The 21,246-nt window shown below is 37.1% G+C and overlaps 2 protein-coding genes across 4 annotated transcripts; both read right to left on the reverse strand.

Annotated features, from left to right (window-relative positions):
• Positions 1-2,736: 2,736 nt before the first annotated feature.
• On the reverse strand, positions 2,737-11,521 carry LOC103705249 (WD40 repeat-containing protein HOS15-like). Of its 3 annotated transcripts, none has more exons than XM_008788901.4 (5): positions 11,279-11,521; positions 8,774-8,838; positions 8,352-8,640; positions 3,265-3,339; positions 2,737-3,163 (listed from the first exon to the last, which is right to left on the reverse strand). In XM_008788901.4, the coding sequence occupies exons 1-4, from the start codon at positions 11,346-11,348 to the stop codon at positions 3,296-3,298; spliced, it is 468 nt and encodes a 155-aa protein (XP_008787123.1). In that variant the 5' UTR covers positions 11,349-11,521; the 3' UTR covers positions 2,737-3,163; positions 3,265-3,295. The 3 variants fall into 3 exon arrangements, with proteins under 3 accessions (XP_008787123.1, XP_008787122.1, XP_038983429.1); XM_008788900.3 differs by having other exon boundaries at positions 8,774-8,919; XM_039127501.1 differs by lacking the exons at positions 2,737-3,163; positions 3,265-3,339 and adding an exon at positions 3,346-3,947 and having other exon boundaries at positions 8,774-8,919.
• Positions 11,522-14,126: 2,605 nt separating this feature from the next.
• LOC103705248 (WD40 repeat-containing protein HOS15-like) lies at positions 14,127-19,956 on the reverse strand. The gene is made up of 3 exons (XM_008788899.4): positions 19,699-19,956; positions 14,443-14,838; positions 14,127-14,361 (listed from the first exon to the last, which is right to left on the reverse strand). The coding sequence occupies exons 1-2, from the start codon at positions 19,763-19,765 to the stop codon at positions 14,480-14,482; spliced, it is 426 nt and encodes a 141-aa protein (XP_008787121.2). The 5' UTR covers positions 19,766-19,956; the 3' UTR covers positions 14,127-14,361; positions 14,443-14,479.
• Positions 19,957-21,246: the final 1,290 nt, after the last annotated feature.

Here is a 21,246-nt window from a genome sequence, read left to right on the forward strand (position 1 = left end):
TTATTTGGAATTGAAGAGAGGAGAATGAGTAGATATCGAATGATTAATTTCTATTTTTTGTTATTGTGGAATCCGTCACTAAGATGGATTGCTCTTAAGCAGTCAACAAACTCGTCCTAATGCAAGAGCCTTTTGCGAGCAAATTTGGAAATGAAAGAAAGCTACTGAAAATTGTTGATACTGAATTATTTAACTATTGATTTTAAAATAGTTAACTTAGAAACTGATTCAAGGGAGTAAAATCACGTTTTAAATGTAATGGCCAATATGTTTTTATAGTACTGGCTGATATCTCAAGATTTACCGGTTTACATTAATGTAGTTAATAAGGGTCAAGATTTTCTATATCCTGCATCAATACAGGTTAAGATCTTGCCCAAGATAAAAGTATTGATGCAAAACCAATTAAAAAATTTCTTTAAAGCTCCATAGCATTTGCTATAATCTATACCTGATACTAATAATACCTTTTGTATAGTATTTTGAATGCAGAGAGTGGTTCAACGGAGTTCAAGAGCACCCAGTCTCCAGCATTTGAAAGAAAGAGAACATCTTCACCCCATTCGTAAAACCTTAATGCCTGAGTGCTTGGTGCAATGAATGCCAACTGTTTCTAAGCAACTACTTCAAACACAATATCCCATAAATCATTATAGAGCTAGATGGTACCATTAGCCTGCCCCATCATCTATAAAAAACTGGTACGTGGTAGATTCACACCTCTAATCACACATAAGGGTGCTATCATGTTGAGTCAGGTCTGTGTTTCTGCTAGCCTAGTATTGAGCATGTTGGACTCCTAGGATTTACACATTTAACCCAAATTTTATCCATCCAAGAATTGGTCAAATTCAAGTTCGCGTTGGACTGAGTCAGGAAGGAGTTGGCTTTAGGTTCAAGACCTGAGTTGGATTGGATCTGATTGGGACTATGCCATTTTTCCGAATGTTCATTTCCTTCATGCCCTTTAAAGGAAAGGCAGGTGGTTACTGTTTTTCAGTTTTCTTTTTTTTTTTTTTCAAAAATTAAAGTCAGTTTTTCCTTTTCTGTTGAATACCAAAAATTTGAAACTCGTCAGGTGAATAAGGTTACAATGGTGGAGAAGGTGGTCATGTTGACAGGCAGCATTAGGTGGTGTTGGTTGGCAGGCAGCACTAATATCAGTGATGGTCACAGATGATGATGACCGGTAGAGGCGGTGTTGGGTGGTGGCGGTTAGCAACAGTGGCCAGCGATGGCCACCGTGAGTGGTGGCGAGCGCTGGTAAATGGTTGCAGGAGGCAAAAGGTGGCTGGTGATGGCCGACAACATGCAAAGCTAGCAATCAGCACTGGCCAGTGGTGGGCAATGCTGGTGGTTGGTGGTGGCTATAATCTCTAGAAATTGGTCTCCAGTTTACTGAACACCTGTTTGACCTTGGCTTCCATGTTTTTGAAATAAAAAGTGAAATAGGAAACCATGCCAAAACGTGCGTAAAACTATTCTCAGATATCATGGTCCCAAAGGACAATTAATAAGCTTGATAGGAAACATGGGGAGTATAAAGGTAAAACCAACATTATATACAAGGTAAACTTCATGGTTTGGATTCAGTTCGGACTCGGGCAAGGTTAATGCAAGATATGACCCGGTGAGATCAAGGTGGCATTTAGTCGAACCAAACCATAACCGAAAATGTCATATGAACTCATAGCTAACCAGTAGACCTACAAGTCAGATTGCGGTCGGCGTCAGTTATCATTCCGCAGATATTGGTAACAACCCTATAACTATCCTAAGAAAAATGTAATTCATGCACCTGCTTCTACAGCCATCTCTAGTCTTAACCCTCTTGAAATCCCTTTTACTTTGAGCCTGAGAACAGCAAGCCTCTACCACTCCTTCTCGACATCTTATATTAAATGATCAAATCCAAAGATCTTAACTGCTTTTCTTGTAGCTAACATAATTACTGGACTCCAGCACTAATCCTTCATCCATGCACACTCTTGGCCTATCCTAATATCCAATGCACAACATTTATAATCTTCTACATTTCACAGAATACAACTACACTTTTAGAAGTCCCTTCATATTCCATAGCCTCTGTAGACTAATGTACATCATCTTCTTCGCCATCCTCACCCTTCATCCTAGAAGATACAATCCTACTCATACACCCATCACATCCTAATCCTCTTCTCCTAGTTAATTCTTCGCACAGCTGATAAACTGAGTTTCTCTGAGACTCAGAAAAGAGATCATTCTCTTCTTTCCTCCAGACTTTTTCACTCAAAATCCTTGAGCCCTTTCTCCCTCCATTAAAGGAGGAAAGAAAACTTAGCGTGCTTACATATAACCCATGTATTTTCAGAACCTTAGGTTCCCAACCAACTTTTCAAGAATCCTTTACCTTATCCTTACCCTAGTATCAAAGAAGAAAACTCCATTACAAAAAGAAGACAAAATCCACCCAGTTAGAGCTTGAGAGTAGTGACTCTTTAGTTTAGGGGCTGAGCTTCTTTTCAAGCCTACCGAAAAAGATCTTCCTTAGTGTTGGCAATGTATAAATGCGGCTATGCCTTTTTGCTCTTCATCTTTTTCATTTTACTTGCCTCGCTTGCTTTCATGTTCTTTATTTCATGTTTTCTTTCCTGCTTGTGTCAACTTATTTACCTTTTTCTTTTTCTTCCTTGTGTCCCTAGGTTTACTAATCTCCTACTGAACAATCAATTGTGAGTACTAAGCAGATTCAAATTTACTATGATGATGTACAGTCATTCTTGTATGAACATTGTTTACATTAACAGAAGTGGCACGATAACAACCAACCTGAAGAACAATGCTTTTTTTTTTTAATGTCATTCTAGCTTGGGGCATGAACAATCCATTTTTGTCTCTCCAACACTAAGGGTACAACGAAATGAGCCTGCTACCTCAGTTGATTGAGAATTTTAATGAATATCTACATTCTAAAATCCAACACATATACAGCATTGTTGGAGAAACAGGCTGCTAATTTATCACCTTTTTGGTTCCAACACACTTCACAAAATTTCACTTCCCCACTGTAAGTCTTCACAGCCTTCCCCTTTCTTTCAGGGACCATATGTGTACACATTGATCTGAGCCAGGAAGTAAACACTCACCGTTTGGGCTAAATGCAACAGATTATACGGGAAGCCTGACAAATCACAATATGTTGTTCATAAGAAAAACTAAAGACATTACTCCAATTAAGCATATACAAATTTGTGATTCATCTTATGAGTTACACTTCATTACCTATGAGCATTCAAACTGTACAGAAGCCTTCCTAGTTCCGCATCCCATAACTTGATTTTTGAGTCAAACGATGCACTAGACAAAGTCAGGTTCGGTGATCAATAGCCATTTACAAAAGCTAGTGGTAAAAAAAACTATAATTTGAATTCACATGCAACAAGGGGGAAATTAAAAAACATACAAGACATACAACATCCAAATTACACAACAAAAAAGTTATTTCAAATAATCTTCCATACATTCAAAAGTTCTAAGTTTGAGATTTAGAGTGTTTAAATAATATCATTGTTGATGATTCCAGCTCACATAAAAACATATTTTGGTGCGAGAGAGAGAGAGAGAGACAAAAAGAGTGTGTGAACTTTTGTTTGACAGGTACTCTCCAAGTTTATCCATACATAAGATACCATAACCATTATAACATGATTCATAGCATGACACATATTTAAAGCTACGTCATATCCATTTTACATGACCTTCCTGTTTTCTCCCATCATCCCCCCTTTTCTCGTAAGAGTAAGACTGCCCCCCTCCAGCTATTTCCCATTGAAATAGTCATATCCATCTTTGACATACCCAGACATCCAAACATTGCCTTTAAGGTCCCTTCAACCTTGTCTTTTATTATTAGGTTCCCTATAGGTTTATTTCAATGCTTAACCTTCACAATCCTTGAAGTCATCCTACATAGGAAAAGATCAGTAGTAGGATGTCTACAGATATCCAACATGTGCTTAGCTAAATGAAATTATACACGGAAATTAATAGGTCATACAACTGGTTCCACTTCAAACTGATTAGACGAATGCAATAAACAAGTAAAATATTGGCTTCACTTTCAGAATGTTACATCTAATAAGATAATTTAGCAAGTTGTTTGTGGGAAGATGAAAGTAAAGCTACCTCACTTCACAAGGGGCACCATGAATGAAGTTGGCACTCAAGTTTTGGGAGAATTGTTGAGACTTAGGGGTGATACATGCAAAGGAAATGTCTGGAGTTCAAATAGTAGCTTTTCTTGACAACAGAAAGGTTGAGGTGCAAAGGAGCGTGCAAAATCATGATAAAAGAGTAAGAAGGATTGCAACCCAGAGCTTATATTAAGTAAGTACTTTAGCTTGTTCCTCTGCTAGAAGCAATTAAAGGATTTCTTTTCTTACTAGTATACATGATAACCCAGCTTTTCACTTCCCAAAATATCCCTAACTACTCTTTTGCTTAAACCATGGACCCTACCTTCATCTACGGTCATCTATCATCACAAATGACTAAGTTGCTAGAGCCTCTGAAAAATTTGGAATTAAACATAAAATCTGAAGGACTCCAACAACTAGCTCCATGCTACGTCCTCTTTCCCATTCTCTTAATTTTTGTACGAGGAGTTAAATGTTTAAAGTGGACTTCTTTGTCCTGCTTAGACTTTTTGATATTGCTCCAAATACCCTTAAAGATTTTAACATATCATACTTAACCATAAAAACTCAAAAACTAGATTTTCTATCATAGTACATGCATCGAAGGAAAGCCTTGTTTCTTAAGGAACAAACAATAATCAATAACCAACATTAATATTAAAATTATTTTGAAGTTATTTATTGTAAGATCTCCATACATGAATAATTATATTTCACGCACTTATTCATGTGGCTTACAGCTAGTACCAAGAAAAGTTGCTACATGTTTCAACTAAAAGGTCTACTTCATTGGAGACCCAGTCAAATAAGTTTTCTACTCCATCCAGGTCAATCTAAACCAGAGTCCAGACACAAAGGATTGCTAGAAAATTGAAGGGTTCTAGAGATTGGTGCCTGGAGTCAATAGTCTAAAAATATGTTGGTTAGCTTTTCACACTAGTTCCCAATCTAGGAATGAAAATCCAGATCTTTTGCTGTTTCATGGCCTTTTAGGTAGGTTTTTATTCTTCAACCTAGCAGGACCTGTAAAACATTCTACTTTTCAATGGAGCTATTAAAGGCACAGCTTGGTGATTAAGATTGGCTTTATAAAGTCTAATGATATAAATCATGCCCCAAATTTTTATTACTTTCTTATATTCATGAAAGCTCTAAATAAATAGCACGATAAGATTGCAGAAAATAGAGTGATATTACAATGGTTAACCTGAGAAGCTTTGAGATTTTGGTGGACCTACCATGCTGGACTTGAATCCCACACCCTCTAAATCCTTCTCTTTTTCTTCCCCATTGTTTCCTCTTTTTACCCTTCTTTTATATATCTTCTGGAAAATCTATATGCGTTATTTGAGGTTCGAACTTAAGCACTCTATACCAAGGTCCGCCGTACCGGTACCGGTCAGCATACCGGTGGTGGCCCGGACCGGTACTGTACCGATCCTGTACGGTTCCGTACTGGTATGACAGTCGTACCGGCCGATTTTCCAATAAAAAGCTCCCGGTACCGGATCCCATGCTGATCCGGTACCGGTCCCAGCCCGGACAGGTTCGGACAGGCCCGGACCGGCCGGTACGGCATACCCTGCTCTATAATTTAGACCTTATTCTCTTGACTACAAGCAAGTGCTTTATCAGCTTAATTTTAGGTATGATTTTTCCTTTACCAAGTGCCTCTTGGTTAGCAACAGATAATAGGACAAAAAGATGATGAAATAATGGGAGAAATATGAGAATTCAATATACAAAAATTAAGGAAAATAGGTACAACATACTAGGGAAATTTACGTATATGATTAAAAGAGAACAATGTTTTAACCAGAACACATAACTAAGGCTAAAGAAATTAAAGACATCGATCTAAAAATAGTAAACTAACAAGTGGAATTTACACAATGTTGAACCAAATAAAGCCTGGATTGCATTTGTCAATATAATTGCAGCTAAAAGAAAACATACCTACAAGAAGAAATACTGATACCCATCTATTATATAAAGAAGAAAGACATTCTAAATGCAAGTAGAACCATAGTAACAATATTTGGCGAGTTTTTCAATAATTTGTGAATTATTCATCATATGATAGTTAACCAAATTATTCTGACTTATCCACTGGTTTGCGAATGGATCATGATTAAATCGTAAATTTCATTGGTATCATGAATAATCACAAGATTATTAATTGTTTTGACTTACTATGCAGGGGGAAAACAATGTGGACAAGACAAACAGAAAAAAAAGAAAAAGAAAAAGGCATCCGGGAAGAAACGGAAACAGATCGAAATAAAGGTCCATGGCTCCCATGCATGAATTTCCTCAAACAAGTAATTTGAGTTGATATCCATATCTCACCTTCACATGAATTAAAATTTTTTTGGCTTCCTCCTTTATTTTGCTTCTCAATTTTTTTTAATATCAAGATATCTCCGGGACATATTCAATGGGAAGTAATAATAAATATATTAAAAATTTTAGATTTTTATCAATTTTTATTATCTATGAGCATATATCTGAAGTTGTTGTTGTTGTTATTTTCTGAACCTTTTCCTTATTTTTTTCTGACTGTACCAAATTAGTTCCAAATTCTAAAGTTTCCAACTTCATTGAACTTGTGACTATGAGTATAGCAAAGAAAATGAAGGTAAGTAGCTAAGATAGATGCAGTAATCACCAAGGACACCAACCCTTTTTGGGCAAGGAAATCATCCTGACTGGGCCCTCAAAGTTTTCAAAAACAAAAGAAGGGTGATATGAGAACGGAAGAGCCCAATTGTAGCCTAGACAGTGTCTATTAAGATTTAAAAAGTTTGTTTTTAGGATGATAGTATCTATCTTCAGCTGTTTTTATCAAGGTTTTCTTCACCCAACCCATACTGCCTGGTATCGAGCAACATTGTATAGACCTGATAAGGTACTATTATGGTACAGGGACTCGATAAAATCTTGCACCGACATATGGTACAACTGCTATCTCGCCTCCAGCAACATACTATGTCTTGCTATGGGGGTGTACCGTACCGGTTCAACCCATACCAGTAAGATACTAATACAGTGTCTAGTACCAAGACTAAAAACCTTAGTTTTTATGTTCTATGAGAACTTCTTCCTATTATATGAATTATGTCCAAGGTTGGATATAACAAGAACGATATTGCTTAAAAATAGTTTTTTCCCCTAAAACCTCTTCACCACTGCATTTTAGAAGATAGTATTTATCTAGATGTTTTCCTAAAGTTCTTCATGCATCTATCTCCTCTTCTTATGCTCAAAGATTTTGATAACAAAACTATGTCCTCATCTAGGAATTCATTTATGGATAGAGAAGGCAGTTTGTTTTAGAGTTTATCAATAATTCCTCTTTTTTTGGGCATAGGAGCTTGCTCTGGTACTACTATATAAAGTTTTCTAATTACATAACCATTTGACTGTCATGAAACCATATAAAGGTTAATGAAAGAATCATTGAAAGGTTTTCAATAACCTTTTGACTGTTTTGACAAAGGTAGAGATATGTTAGGACCAACAAAGATAAAGAATAGAACTAGGGCAGTTAGTGCAAAAGAAAGGTGTCCTCCAAGGCCAGGGATGACTAGTGCTGGCTAGAGAACCTGTCATGTAATTATAATTCAGAGAGAAATATCAGGATTAAAATTCATCAGTCTTAAGCCAAAAGTTGAAAGATTCACCCTCATCAGTGATAAGCATAATGACAATAAATTTACATTGTCTAACACTGCCATAGCCGTCTTACAATCTCCACATCTTCTCGTTGTTCATTCCAAATGAATTCAGGTAATAGTAAACGATATCAGTACAAAATTTATTAATGAAAACATATCTGTTCTTTTACCAGAGCATCTAAAAATGAAAAAAGCTTCAACAGCTAAAACTGGTTTAGGCTGCATCTATAACTCTTTATGTAAATCGTGTATTTTAATCAGGGAGAGGCCGACTTGAGCTTGGACTTCATCTAACCAGCTGGTCCTTTTCAACTCATGGACAGCAGCATATAAAGAAAAAGGGCCACGTTATGGTCATTTATGTCAAATCATATTTCCCTCTGTAGTTCAGATCCCATTGTGCTTGTAAACCAGCATCACTTGCATATAAAATGGCAAAGGAAATACCAAAAATAACTGAACTGAATAAAAAAGGAAAGAAATATTCAGATATTACCTCCAGAAACTCCATCTGCACTAAGTTTAGCTTTTGTCATATCTCCATGATTTTTTGCAATATCTTTATCTTGGTGCTCCTGTTGTTGCATTTCCTTTTCCTTTTCTTCCTCATTAACCTTTTTCATTTTCTTATCCTTTTCCTGTTCTCTATCTGTATCCTGTCTTTCTCTTTTGCTTTCACGTTTATTATTATTTTCCTTTTCTTGCTCATTTTTAATTTTTTCTTTCTTTTCTTTGATCATTTGTTGTACTTCATTGATGTTTTTTGTCATGAGGTAAGAATTACCCTGCAAAGTGGAACAAGGGATCATAAGCTAATACACAAAAGGTATTCAATAAAATATGAAATATCATGCTTTAGACAAATCAAGTGCATAGTTAAGTTATCAACTTGCTTAATAGTGACGCAAAGACACTTACGTTGCCCAATTTTTCCTCCAATTCTGTGTACAGAAGGCCCTTTTGTACAATTGCAACAAGAGTACCTGGCGGAATTAGATCTTCCTCAATAGGAATTCTATTAATTCTTGACTCATGTCCAAAAGCAAATGCTGCATTTGTGAAACCTAAAAGAAATAGGACATTAGGTTTTCATATAGCACTAACCTTATAATCATGTGAGATTTCTTCCTGGAAATAAGTCGGGTCAGATGAAAGCAAGATGGTAAAATACACAACAAACTTAGGCCGATTCTACAAGACAAATGAACTAAGAGAATGAAGCAGAAAGGGAAACAAGACCACCATAACTAATACCACAATTTTCTACTTGGCATCTGAAAGGAATAGCAAGCCTTTAGGAACTAAACACATGATTGTGTCATCAGATTACATCTTATATAGATGAGATTTAACATTGACTTTCAATGTAAATCAACATATTTGTCATGACACTCAAGAAGTCAAACACTGATTAGGTTACAAAGTTCGAGTCAAATGCAAAATGTTTAAAGTATTCAAGCCTATAAGTATATTTTATATGGTTTGTGTATTTAAGGTCTTTACGCAGAGGTAGATGGTACTCGAGCATTATTTGAAGGCAAGACAAACAAAAGATGAAACAGGCAGACTTCAGATGGTCATCCCACAAGAAGCCAATTCAGGTATGATTTATATTGACTTGAGCTGTTCAATAGACACTATTGATTTATATCCTCAGCTTAACCAGAATTTTCATTACCACACAAGTTGCACTCTGATTTTTTTAAATCCATTCTCATCCTTATTTAAAAGTAAGAAAGCCTGAACTCAGAAGAAGAAAAAATGACAAGATAAACATATGAAGATGTTTCAGCTAGCCCCTGACAATCCAAGAAAAGGAATTACGAGATTACGAGAATACTTCAGTACCGTTCTTTTGAATAGAAATGCTAGTAAAACATGTACATTTAAATCTGACTAGTGCCTGACTCAAGTTGGATCAGGCTCATAACTGAAGTTGAAACAAATGGCTCTTGTACAGACTGCCAACTGAGAGTCTCGCATCTGGACCTGATCAATTAAACTTATATGGACCTGACTAGACCAATAAATGTTGAATGAAAGATTTAGATTTAATATTTTGGCTTAATAACTGATCTAGAGCAAACCAAAAAAAAGGAATCCTATCTAACCTGACCTGGATGGCTGAGATTTGGGTCTAGATCTTAAACTCAAATCACATTCATTCATATTTAGGACAAGCTAGACCAAGACCCAAAACTGACTCATTTTCATAGCTAGTTTTAAACAACTAATTGAAAAGCTTGTTCTTAATCCTACTTTTAGTATGAAATGTGCTGACATAGAGGAGGAATCGTTAACTGCAGTTAACTTTGAAGTGATAGAGTTGAGACAATTTTGGTGATTCTTTATCTTTAAAGATTTAAAATGGACCATAGAAAATAGAAAAATCATCGAAATGATCAAATTCTTCAAGCTAAAATTTGATTTTGTACATTACTTGGGATCTAATCACACTTGATCAATTAAACTTATGACAGTGGCAAGCTATGTTTCGACCAAGTGTTGAGGCAGGTTGGAAAGCATGGGCAATGGGTCCTATAATATTGCCAAAGCTCCATATTATCCCTAGCCTAGCTGACCTCCCAACTGCATGCCCTTAATAGTTGATAATAGATTTCCCTACCTTGTCTTAGTTAACTCACCATTGATAAAAACAATGAAGTTTCTTATGGCAGTGGAATCCTTTTTTCATGCGTCAATTCTCCAACCATTTCACTCTTGATCATCTGAGGAAGCCCCTCTCTCTTTTAATGCAGTGGCGAGAGACATAAGCCCTCCTCATTTAAGTAGCCCCCACAACTCAAGAAAGAGCAGACACAGAAAAAAATGAAGACCTGAGAACTTTAAGACTGAACCCCCCAACTGAACGAAACCTAAATACCAACTCTTGTTGGTATTTATCTTTATGCGTCTAGTTGGAGAGTAATAGTCTTTCTTTCAGCTACACGTCCAACCTTGATACAATAACGTATTTATATCTACTTAACAGAACTTAAAAAGAAACAGTCCCCCACTATCCTCTTTTGTTTCTCCCTCTTTACAACTTTAATCAGGTTTTCCTACCATGACCATCCTTCAATACAGGTCAATTTTTCTTGCCATTTAATGGAAGTTTGAATTTGAGGCAGAAAAGAAAGGATAATTTTCTACTAGCATCACATTGAAACCAGCGTGATTAACAGAATTTCACAACCAAACTCATACATGAGCCACAAAACACTGTTCAAATGGCAAAACAAGGGATCAAATTCAGAAACCTTTACAACAAAGCATTAACGTCAAGAAAAAGTGGGGAAGAAAAAATCTAATCAAAACCATAAGGCATCACGAAACCCTAGAGATCTAGGAAACGTGAAATCCAAGCAGAAATCAGGGCAAGATGATTAAGAAAAGCCAAGAAGAAGAAATTTCTCGACGGACCGGACTCCTGGAGGTATCGGATGACGAGGTAATTGAGCTCATCATTGGACTCCATGGGATTCCTCGCCATCCCTCGTGACGGTGGCGGGGACGAGCGCCCGGCGGACAAAAAGAGAAGACGTGACGAAACCGAGGAGGAAGCGGACGGGAGCTTTTTTTTTTGCTTTTGCTTTCCGCGTGTCCGGCTGGCTTCCCCTTCTGGTTCCGGCTGCTGGTATAGTGTGCCGTGCGCGTTGACGGTTTTCCTAAAAGAAGGGGCAGTTGACGAATGATTTATTACCCGCTTATGGTAGCGCTGTTTGGTGGGCCAAATCGGATACCTGATTACTTAGTTCGGAATAATCTGATTTTTTTTTTTTTTTTTTATGGTTTAACCGTTTAAGATCTTCAGTATCCCATATTTTAGTGATGGAAAGTTTTCAGATATCCATTATTTGGTTAGTATCATGTAGAAATCCAACATAGCTCAACATATAATACCAAAATCATCTTTTATATAAGTATATACAATTATATTTATTAATTATATAAAATATATTATAATATTAATATTTTATGAAAATATATTTATTAGTCTACTCACATCATCTTTGATTTTGGGATTACTGTCACGTACAAACACGATGGTGCAACTAAAAACGGTAATCTCATTGCTTCCATTTACGTCATTTTTGGTTTTGTAATAATCACCTATGTGAAACACCTCCTATATTGTTTGTTGCGGTGTAAATAATATTGTGGAAAAAATATCATGTGTAACGTTAAATGATTCGATAAAGGCATAAACCAGAGTTTTTCATTGAATGGGTGAGGGCAGATCAGATGTCTAGGCGGCGAAAAGTTCACATGGGCACCAATTAGTTTAGTTGATAAATTCACAAAAGGGTTGGTTACCGACAATTTGGACCCTGACTCATAGTTGCACTATTTTAAAATTTATTGCTTTGATAAATTGAGTGGAGATTGCAAAGCACTGTGGCACAATTGATCTGTCAATGTCTTTTTCGTTGGCATAACATTAGTCGGGTTACAAAGAATAATTTCTAAATGCCTTTCATGGGTTCAACTGATATCATGTTGTAGATAAATACAACATGCTAGCTATTTCATAGAACTTTTGTACAAAGCAGTCCACCAAATATTTTCATAGCATTTAAGCTACCTTTAGCCGCCAAGATGTGGAAATTATAGGGAAGTAGCACTTTGAAGATTCCAGATTGACTTTTTTTTTTATGAATACAAATTGAAAAATAAGTACCTCTCTCTAAAGATAATTGTTACAAGGTGGCATGTTGCTTATGCTATAGCTCTCGCTAAGCAGCTGCTAGCACGTGCCTGATGCATGATATGTGAAAGTTCTGTTTTGAGGCAAGGATGAAATGACAAGCTCCTGGCTTGCGTAAAGCATTTGCAAAGCACGGCGGCGGTGGGGGAAGATCCGGGACTTTAGTCCCATATTGAAAGAGTAGCGAAAAGGATTGTGCCTTATAAGAAGGGGCCACCCTTTTCCTTCCAGAGGAGAGGGGGGGAAGATCCGGGACTTTAGTCCCACATTGAAAGAGTAGCGAAAAGGATTGTACCTTATAAGAAGGGGCTATCCTCTTTCCTTCCAGAGGACCCTTTTAAGAAGAACAAAGCCGTGAGAAGAATATTGCCCATTAAGAGTTGCAGACGACACACGTCGTGCGATACGTACGCATTTCCCCAAAGCAGACAATACCTCTGATCGGGACGCAGTTATTTTCCTGCTCTAACAAAAACAATAGCGTCATACACAAGCTTTTTTTTTTTGCTGAAACGAATGATTCATACGGTTTTAATACGGATACATCCAATAAAGTCACAAAACAACATATCCCGAAGCGCTCTAGGCAGCTCCCATTCTCTAACACAGAGTGTCTCCAGAGTGACTAGCCATCCAGTCCATGGCCCTATTTGCCTCTGTGAAAATATGCTTAGTCTGGAAGTTATACACAAGCTTTAGATTTAACATAAGACATTGCTTTGATTGAACTTGGTCTTTGAGGCATATGATTGAGCCTAGTATAGGTGGTCCTTTGGTTGATCTAAGATGGGCTCCTTGGCTCTTCTTGTTTCTTAGCCAGCCATGGTAGCTGGCCATTCAAAAACTTTGTTACAGTAACTGTGTTTATATTTTTGCTTATGCAGATTCCTGTAAAAGAAAAATAACGGATGCATTTATTTCACATAGAGAATACTAAACCTGAATGCAAAATGCAAGTGAAAACCACCTATTCTCAATGTAACCCACAGTTTTCTGACCTGAAATACTGAAAAATGTGGTACTAACATAACATAGAAGCAAATGACCCGCACAGCATTTAAATGATTTCTTCTCTCTTTTTGAAAGAAAGAACAACCAATGGCTATCTAAAGTACATCATCTTTCAACACCATATAAAATCCTGTTGATAGTTGCACAAGCTATGAAATAATCTACATTAAACAACCAAGCCTACTGTGCATAATTGAGGAAGTTGAATGTTACAATGTTCAAATGCTTTTCCTCATTGCAAGAGCAACAAAATTACTAAAATGCATTATATAGAAATTGAGATTTAAGAGAGGGTGAACTAAAAGCATCACTAAATTTGTGGATAAGCCAGACAAGGCAGGATAAAAGTCAAAATCATACGACACCTAAATCCTTAATTTGGGTCTAATCTGGACCAACAATGACCCCGAAAAGCCAGGGCACAATCTAACAAAACTACCAGAAATGCTAGCTCGAGCCAAATACTAGAGTGTAGCAACAACTTCTGTAACTTATGACAAACCAAGTCCACTACCTGCAGGACGCAAGCTAAAATTAGGAGGAAAAAGTTACTGATACAAGATCCTTCAAACTGAATTTTATTTTATTTATTTATTTATGTTTTTTCCATTATTCATTTATAATTTTTCCATGAGGGAAAGAGGGGTCTGATAAGCTGAAACATCACGCTTCTGTAGAATGATATGACAATCACTTAACAGAATGGAGCCATATGAGGAAATGATGACAAGTATGATTTCTACAGCGAATCCTCGGAATGACTGATGTTGTCAGGGCTAGGAGGAACCTGTACATAAGAAAGAAGCAACTAAATATTACATTCATACGAATAATTTTGTAACCAAACACAAGAACAAATAAAACTTACGTGCATGCTATATCATGGCTCACCCCATCCTATGATGTCATGCAGGTGGTCCTGGTGGGGCACCTCCATCCCCACTCCTAAGAAGCGCAACCAACTGGAGTTTTATATCTTTGATCCTCTGCTCTAGCTCACTGTACCTTTTTCCTAACTTGATGTACCCATCTATTTCCTGCATTTTCTCTCTCCACATGCTCTGCATCTCATCAACTTCCATTGGAACTCCATTTCTTTCAGCCTCCAAGGGCATCTGCTTGCCCAGGTTTGCTTCCAACTCCAAATTTTCAAGGCCTTTCTCCACAAGTGCGACAAGAGAGCCCGATAGAACCAAATCATTCTCAATAGGTATTTTGTTGATCCCTGACTCATAATCAAAAGCAAATGCTGCATGTGTGTAACCTAATAGAAACAATATTTGTATGAGCATTTCATGTAGCATGAACCTTACAATCATGTGGTGTAACATCCTAGATATGAATAGTGTTGAAAATACATGACAAACTCCATTCAAAACAAGAGAAACACTTGCTCTGTAGGAGCACAAGAGGGCAACACTACCAGGCACTTGACAATTAATACCACATTTTTCTACCAGGTGTCTGAAAGAAATAGCATGTCTTTAAGAAATGAACACAATATTGAGGTAACCAAATTAAACCCTATACAAAACGAAATTTAGCATTTAGTACTGCATGTAAGATGAAATATTTGTCTGATGCTTAAGAGACTTAAGTGCTCTACGCCACAAGGTTCATGAAACAAACATAAATGAAAAATGTTCAAATTAGCTATGTACATTGGGATCTCCAAATTGCTTATAAATTCAGAGTTTGATGACATAGATGATACAAGAGCATTAATTTTAGGCACCGTGAAGCAAAAGGAAAACAAATGGACTTCAAAAAAGTAAGATATGCAAAAGGATTGGATCAAAAGCATCTTTAGACCTTATTTCCATTAATTTGAGTTGGGCTATTAAGCTAGTGCTATCAAAATTTGGATAAGCTCAGCATTCACTGGCCCTTACCCCCCATTATTAGTCACTGCTATCACTTAAGAAGAAATATGATAAAAGAGAAATGCATGAAGTTGTTAGCTATAAAGAGACACGTAGCCTCCAACCAAAAAAAGAATGCATAAGAATCCTCTTACACCTTTCTTTGAATAGTTGTGCAAGTGGTTGAAGTTCAGAAAACGCCTCCTGTAAAGACCCCAAACTAAGATTCAACTCAGACAATTAGACCTAACTGACTGGACTTGGTAGAACCTAATTAGACATGACAGATCAAATACATAGGTCAGATCTTTTTGCTTTAAACCTAGCCAATAGCCAATCCAGGAAGGGCCTGTCTCAACCTGACCCAGACAGGTGAGATATAGGTTTAGATCTGCAGCCCAAACCTTGTTGAATCATATTAAGATTAAGTTAGACACCAACCCAACTAACTATAAGCAAATCTACTAAATGTTATTAAAAATAAGATAAAGTCATAAATCATAGCAGGGTTCAGAGTAGATCAAATTATGCTTTTCTTATTGTACTCAGAAATTTTAAAATTGTTAAAAAAGTTGGAAGTTAATTTTCAATGGTTAAATTTATCAGCCAAATGATTCTAATGGAAGACTAGGGATGAAGCTGGGAAATTTCATTACTATACCCTGCTTGACCTTTACACCTTCCACATAGACCTTTACCTATCCAAGTTGCCAAAGGCTCAAGGCAAACTAAGGTGCTATAGTATCTTGGAGCCTAGGAGCAAGGCGCAATGCAATGTTGCACGCCTTAATGAAGTGAGGTGCAAAAATATCAATAAACATATAAATAATAATACATGTCTGTAAACACATCAAATAAGAATTATCAATTTTTGAACACAATGTAAATAAAGAAGCATTGAAATTCAAATTTATACATATACAAAGGGCATTGCATGTCAAATATTGAAAAGTCAAATATAATAAGACAATAACTGACAATAGCAAAATAACTTCTAGTATATAAAGCCATCTAAATCAATAACCCTAATGTTAGAACTTAGACAAGCTAACTAGTATGAGATAGAATAAATTAAAAGAATTCTTAATACAGGACCAATCAATCTAATTAAACATGCTTTGTTGTGTTCTGTTTTTGATGGACCAACATAATAGAAGCTGCAATGACCTGTTTCTAAAGGACTGGCAGCAGGGGATGGGCTTTCTGATGGACTGGGAGCAGGGCGAAGGAGAAGGAGGAGAGGAACGGCAGCAGCGGCAGCAGCAGCAGCAGGAGGACAAGAAGGATGAGGAAGAGGCCTATTTGTCAGCCCTAGACCTTGTATCTGTCCCTTGTTGTTGTCCTTGTTGCTCTCCTTTGGAGCCCTAGATCTCATCCCCTTTATCTCTTTTAGTCTTTTCTTTTTTCAGGCCAAGAAGGCCTAAAAATCCGATAAAAATCAAACAATTCTGACTGAAAAGAGTAAAGGGGTGCTTTTGTGAACCTGGGCTTGGTTCAAGGCGCAAAAAAGGTGTCTTTTTTAATTTGAAAAGGGGAATAGCATTGAATAAGTGAGGTGTTTGGGGTTGGCTTTGTTTGCACCTTGCGCCTAGGCATGCCTTTGACAACACTTGAACCACCTAAAATGATGGGTCAAATTGGACCAGAGATGAAAGACGTGGAGTTGATCAATGAAAGATGTGAATTATACTCGGATTTTCCCCATGTACTTGCCAAATTAATGAAATAATCTGACCTCTTTGGATGACTCTCATGTCACATGTATACGGCAAGAGGGAGAGCATGTTGCAGATATTTTGGCTAACATCATCTGCTAGCACTTTCAAGAAAGAAAAATTTGTTGCATATTTTGCTACCCTTGGGGCAGTTACCTTCATTATTGGAGGTGATGGGTATGGGAGGTAGTACACCAAAACTTGAAATTGTATCATCTTGTTCACTACATAATGAATATGCAGTTACCTTTTAAAGGAAAGAATACAAAATTAGTATGCACTAACATCTTAATTTAGTTTTCTACAAAAATAACCCACATATAGCATATCCAATGAACAAACACCATACCTGGCAATTCAATCTGTTTATATGGTGCCATATATAGTGCAGTCAAAACAGAAAGAAGACTGGTCCATTCAGGCCCTGCTGGTTCCCTAATCACTGCAGTTGAAGATATACTTGGCTGGTCTTTTGCTTTTGAAATGCAGGTTATTATTAAATCTCTCATGAAATCTGTCACTTCTAAGTCATTCTAGGAATCTTTAGGTGTCCAAATCCAAGTGATTCTAGATTGACCGAAATGTAGTCCCCAAAAAACTAAGGAATTTTTTTCTGAAGGAAAATGGTGGGGTATTCATAGATGATGAAATGGTTATCTCAGATCAGAGACCTGAGTACAAAGGAAGGGCTGAACACAAAACCCTAGAACAATTTGATTTTTTAACCTTCATGGTTTGAAGTGGAGTTGGAGCACCATTGTACCAGCATCATTCAATTATGAAATTTATGTCACAAACTATTTAAATTTAGGAGATAACAGTTGGCTTGTCTAAAGACTTATTATTTCCTTAAGGGTCATACTACATGCATAATTGTGGCTGATCGAGCCTTTTAAAAGGGTACTAGGTCGGTTGTTTCATGGTGGTGTTCTACAAGGTTCTGATGGACAATAACTCAAGGGCAGCAGGCCACTTTTCCTCCTCTATATCTGTTCTTCTTTTGTTGTTCCTCTTTTCTATATCTTATTATTCTCTGTAAAAAACCTGCTTTTATTACTCTCCTCTTCAAATTAGAAACTGACAGGCTCTTACTTAGAGAGGGAGGGGGAGGGATAAAGGAGGAAGGGAGAGACAAAGCTTTGTTTGCAGCAAATAATAGCCCTTGGATATGACTCTTGATAGTTCTTTTTCCCCAATTCGTAGATTCTGAGTCACATCAATATATGCCCATATGATATCTCAAGAAGTTGATCGATTTTCCATAAAAAGACTAGAGTATATCTTATCATACTTGTTTTCCCAGGGGAAAAAAAAACTACTGAATTTGATATGCTAAACCACCATTATTTCTTCTGTTTCTAAGGAAGTGAGGAACTACGACACAAAAGGAAGGAGGAAAAGCTTCTTGTACATCCTACAGCAGAACCTTTATAAGGCATCACAAATTGATCTTCATGTTCCTACATACCAAGTAAGCAATAAGTTTATATATACTCAACAAAGAACAGGAGACAATCATCCTTGACGATAGAATATTTTAGGCAAAAAGGAATCAAGTTTCAGCAAATGGCTGCAAAAGTATATTGATTTGCCACTTCCTTGTGCTCTAAAATTTCCGGGTTAAAGTCTTCGAAGGAATTGCTGATTTTACGAGCTAGAGTTCTTGCTAATGACAATTAACTCTAGAAGCCAATAGTTCAAATAGGCATTCTAGAAGGCAAGATATCAAATAACATCATAAAGATGGAGTTTCTTCTTAAACGTACAAAACATGATCCAGTTCAAGCTTATCATCCAAGTGAGGTAAATGATCTAATAAGGTCAAGATTTTCATATCCCCTATGATTCCAATCCAACTATGAGATTAGATTAGTCAGGTCTTTTCTGATTCACATTGTAACATCTGAAATGTAAATCATAAGGTCATGACAACCATGCTCCATGGCCTCGCTTTTGCACAATTAGTTAACAAGTATGATCTCCATCTTATTTTTAGGCATAAATTTTACCAAAAGAGAGGATGAATTTATAGTTGTAATCAACTTGTGGCAAATGTATGAGACCTACAAAGATTACATATTGGAATAAATTTAAACTAGTGAAAATAATAATCAGCATTGCTAAATTTCCTGTGCTAAAATTTAATAGGGTTTGGGATGAAGTTACACTTGGATCACCCCACGAGTTCAACTTATGCCAATGGCAAGCTGGGCTTAAATTGAGATATGTTGAGGTTCCCATCAGTTTTGCTGTAGAAAAAAAAAAAAAAGAATGTACAAGAAAAGATACATTACAAGGTATATCTACATAGCAAGAGGCTGCTGATACTGCATCTCTCCAACACTAGCCGTCAAAATTAACAATCAAAACAGACAGACATCGAATTCAAAAACCTTCACACAACAAAACCCCGGCTTGCCTCAAAAAGGAGGTACAAAAACTCATGGCCACAGCAAACCCTAGAAAGCTAAAGAAAGTGAAATCAAAGCAGAAAGCAAGACTAAATGATGGAAATAGTGGCTAAGAGAAGGAAGAGATATTCTTGACCTTTGTCCTGGAGGTAGCGATAGACGAGGATGTCGAGCTCGACGGGGGTGACCGAGTTCAAGGCCATGGGATCCCTCGCCACAGCGCGACAGCGCACTTCCGGCGGGCGCTCGTGGTTCCGGGCGTGACCGATAAGCTCCCGGTCTGGCCGCTGATATAGTGCTCGTCGAGTGCCGACGCCTCGCGACGATTTCAGAGAGAATTTTTGACGGGGCACCGAGTCGCGCGGGACCGGTGACTCGGGGTTGGGGGCGAGCTGGGTGAGACCTGGCTCGGCTTCTGTTATGAAGCTCAACTCGCCAGTCTCGTTGATAAATTAGAGCTCTCACCAAGCTTGCAAAATATAAATAGAAACTTTGATGAGTCTGTCCCAGTAGCGAAGCTGCGAATGGCATGAAAGGGCCTCGTTCAGGCTAGAGTGCACCTGAGTGCTCGGCGAGTCCTACTAGAGGGAGACTCGACTATAGTGGTCGACTGGATTCGGAGCGGCGTATCAGGCCAGACCTGCACCCTCTTGTTTATGATATCTGCCATCTTGTGGGGGAGCTGGACTTATTTCGAGTTGCGCATGTCTTTCGGGAGGCAAACAGTGCGGCGAACTAGATTGCCTCTTTTGCAGCACACCACTCTGGGGTATCCTCTGAGGAAAATTGGAGCACATGCTGGTGGCACTAGAATGTATTTTATACTGTGACCACTTTGAGCGTACTCACGACTGATGTAGTAAGTCGCCGGTATGCCAAAAATAATAATAATAATAATAATAAATAAATAAATAAATAGAAGCTTGATGCGGCTCAATAGCAGCTAAGAATCTTATTCAAACTTGGCTTAACTCACAGTCGACCCGCATTTAAACACATATCATTTATCAAGCTTGTCTCGAGTTCAAGTATCCTCTCTTGGCTCATTTAGCGATAACTATATCTGCACTGCAATGAAGAAAATAAGTTGATGACTCTATACGTCAACATTTTTTTTTCAAACATCATGAATAACTTTTTAAAACATACTGCATGTTCGAGACAAAAATTTGCAAGCTGTTTGCATTTTTGTTGTCTAGTACATCTAGAAAGCTCCAAGCAAGGTCTACCATCTAGGTCAAGATGAAGTGTAGCAGTCGATAAAAGATTAAAAGCTCTAGTTTTAAAATAAAACTAGCATATATTTCATGATGCACAAGATGCCATTTTATTTTCTTCTTTTCTGATTGCTCTTGAAATGCAACATAGCAATGTAACACGTTATAATAAGGACAAATCTTTGATAATATTAAGCAATAATTTTTAATGATAGCTGAGATGAAACTCTCGTCGATAATTATACAACATGGTAAGCGAAGAATTCTACATAAGTTGAGCCTCTGCGGAAAAATTCTTGTCATTGTTATTAGCATTATAAATATGGATCCTGTGTATGCAATTTTTTCTTTTTTTTACTATTCTTAAAATATAATATAATAATATAATAAATTATAATAAAATAGAAAATTTTAATAGCTAAATTTTTATTACACATTAAATAATGAACTTTAATGATGGTCGAGCA

Source organism: Phoenix dactylifera, chromosome 6, assembly GCF_009389715.1.
Source record: "Phoenix dactylifera cultivar Barhee BC4 chromosome 6, palm_55x_up_171113_PBpolish2nd_filt_p, whole genome shotgun sequence".
NCBI classification, from domain to species: Eukaryota; Viridiplantae; Streptophyta; class Magnoliopsida; order Arecales; family Arecaceae; genus Phoenix; species Phoenix dactylifera.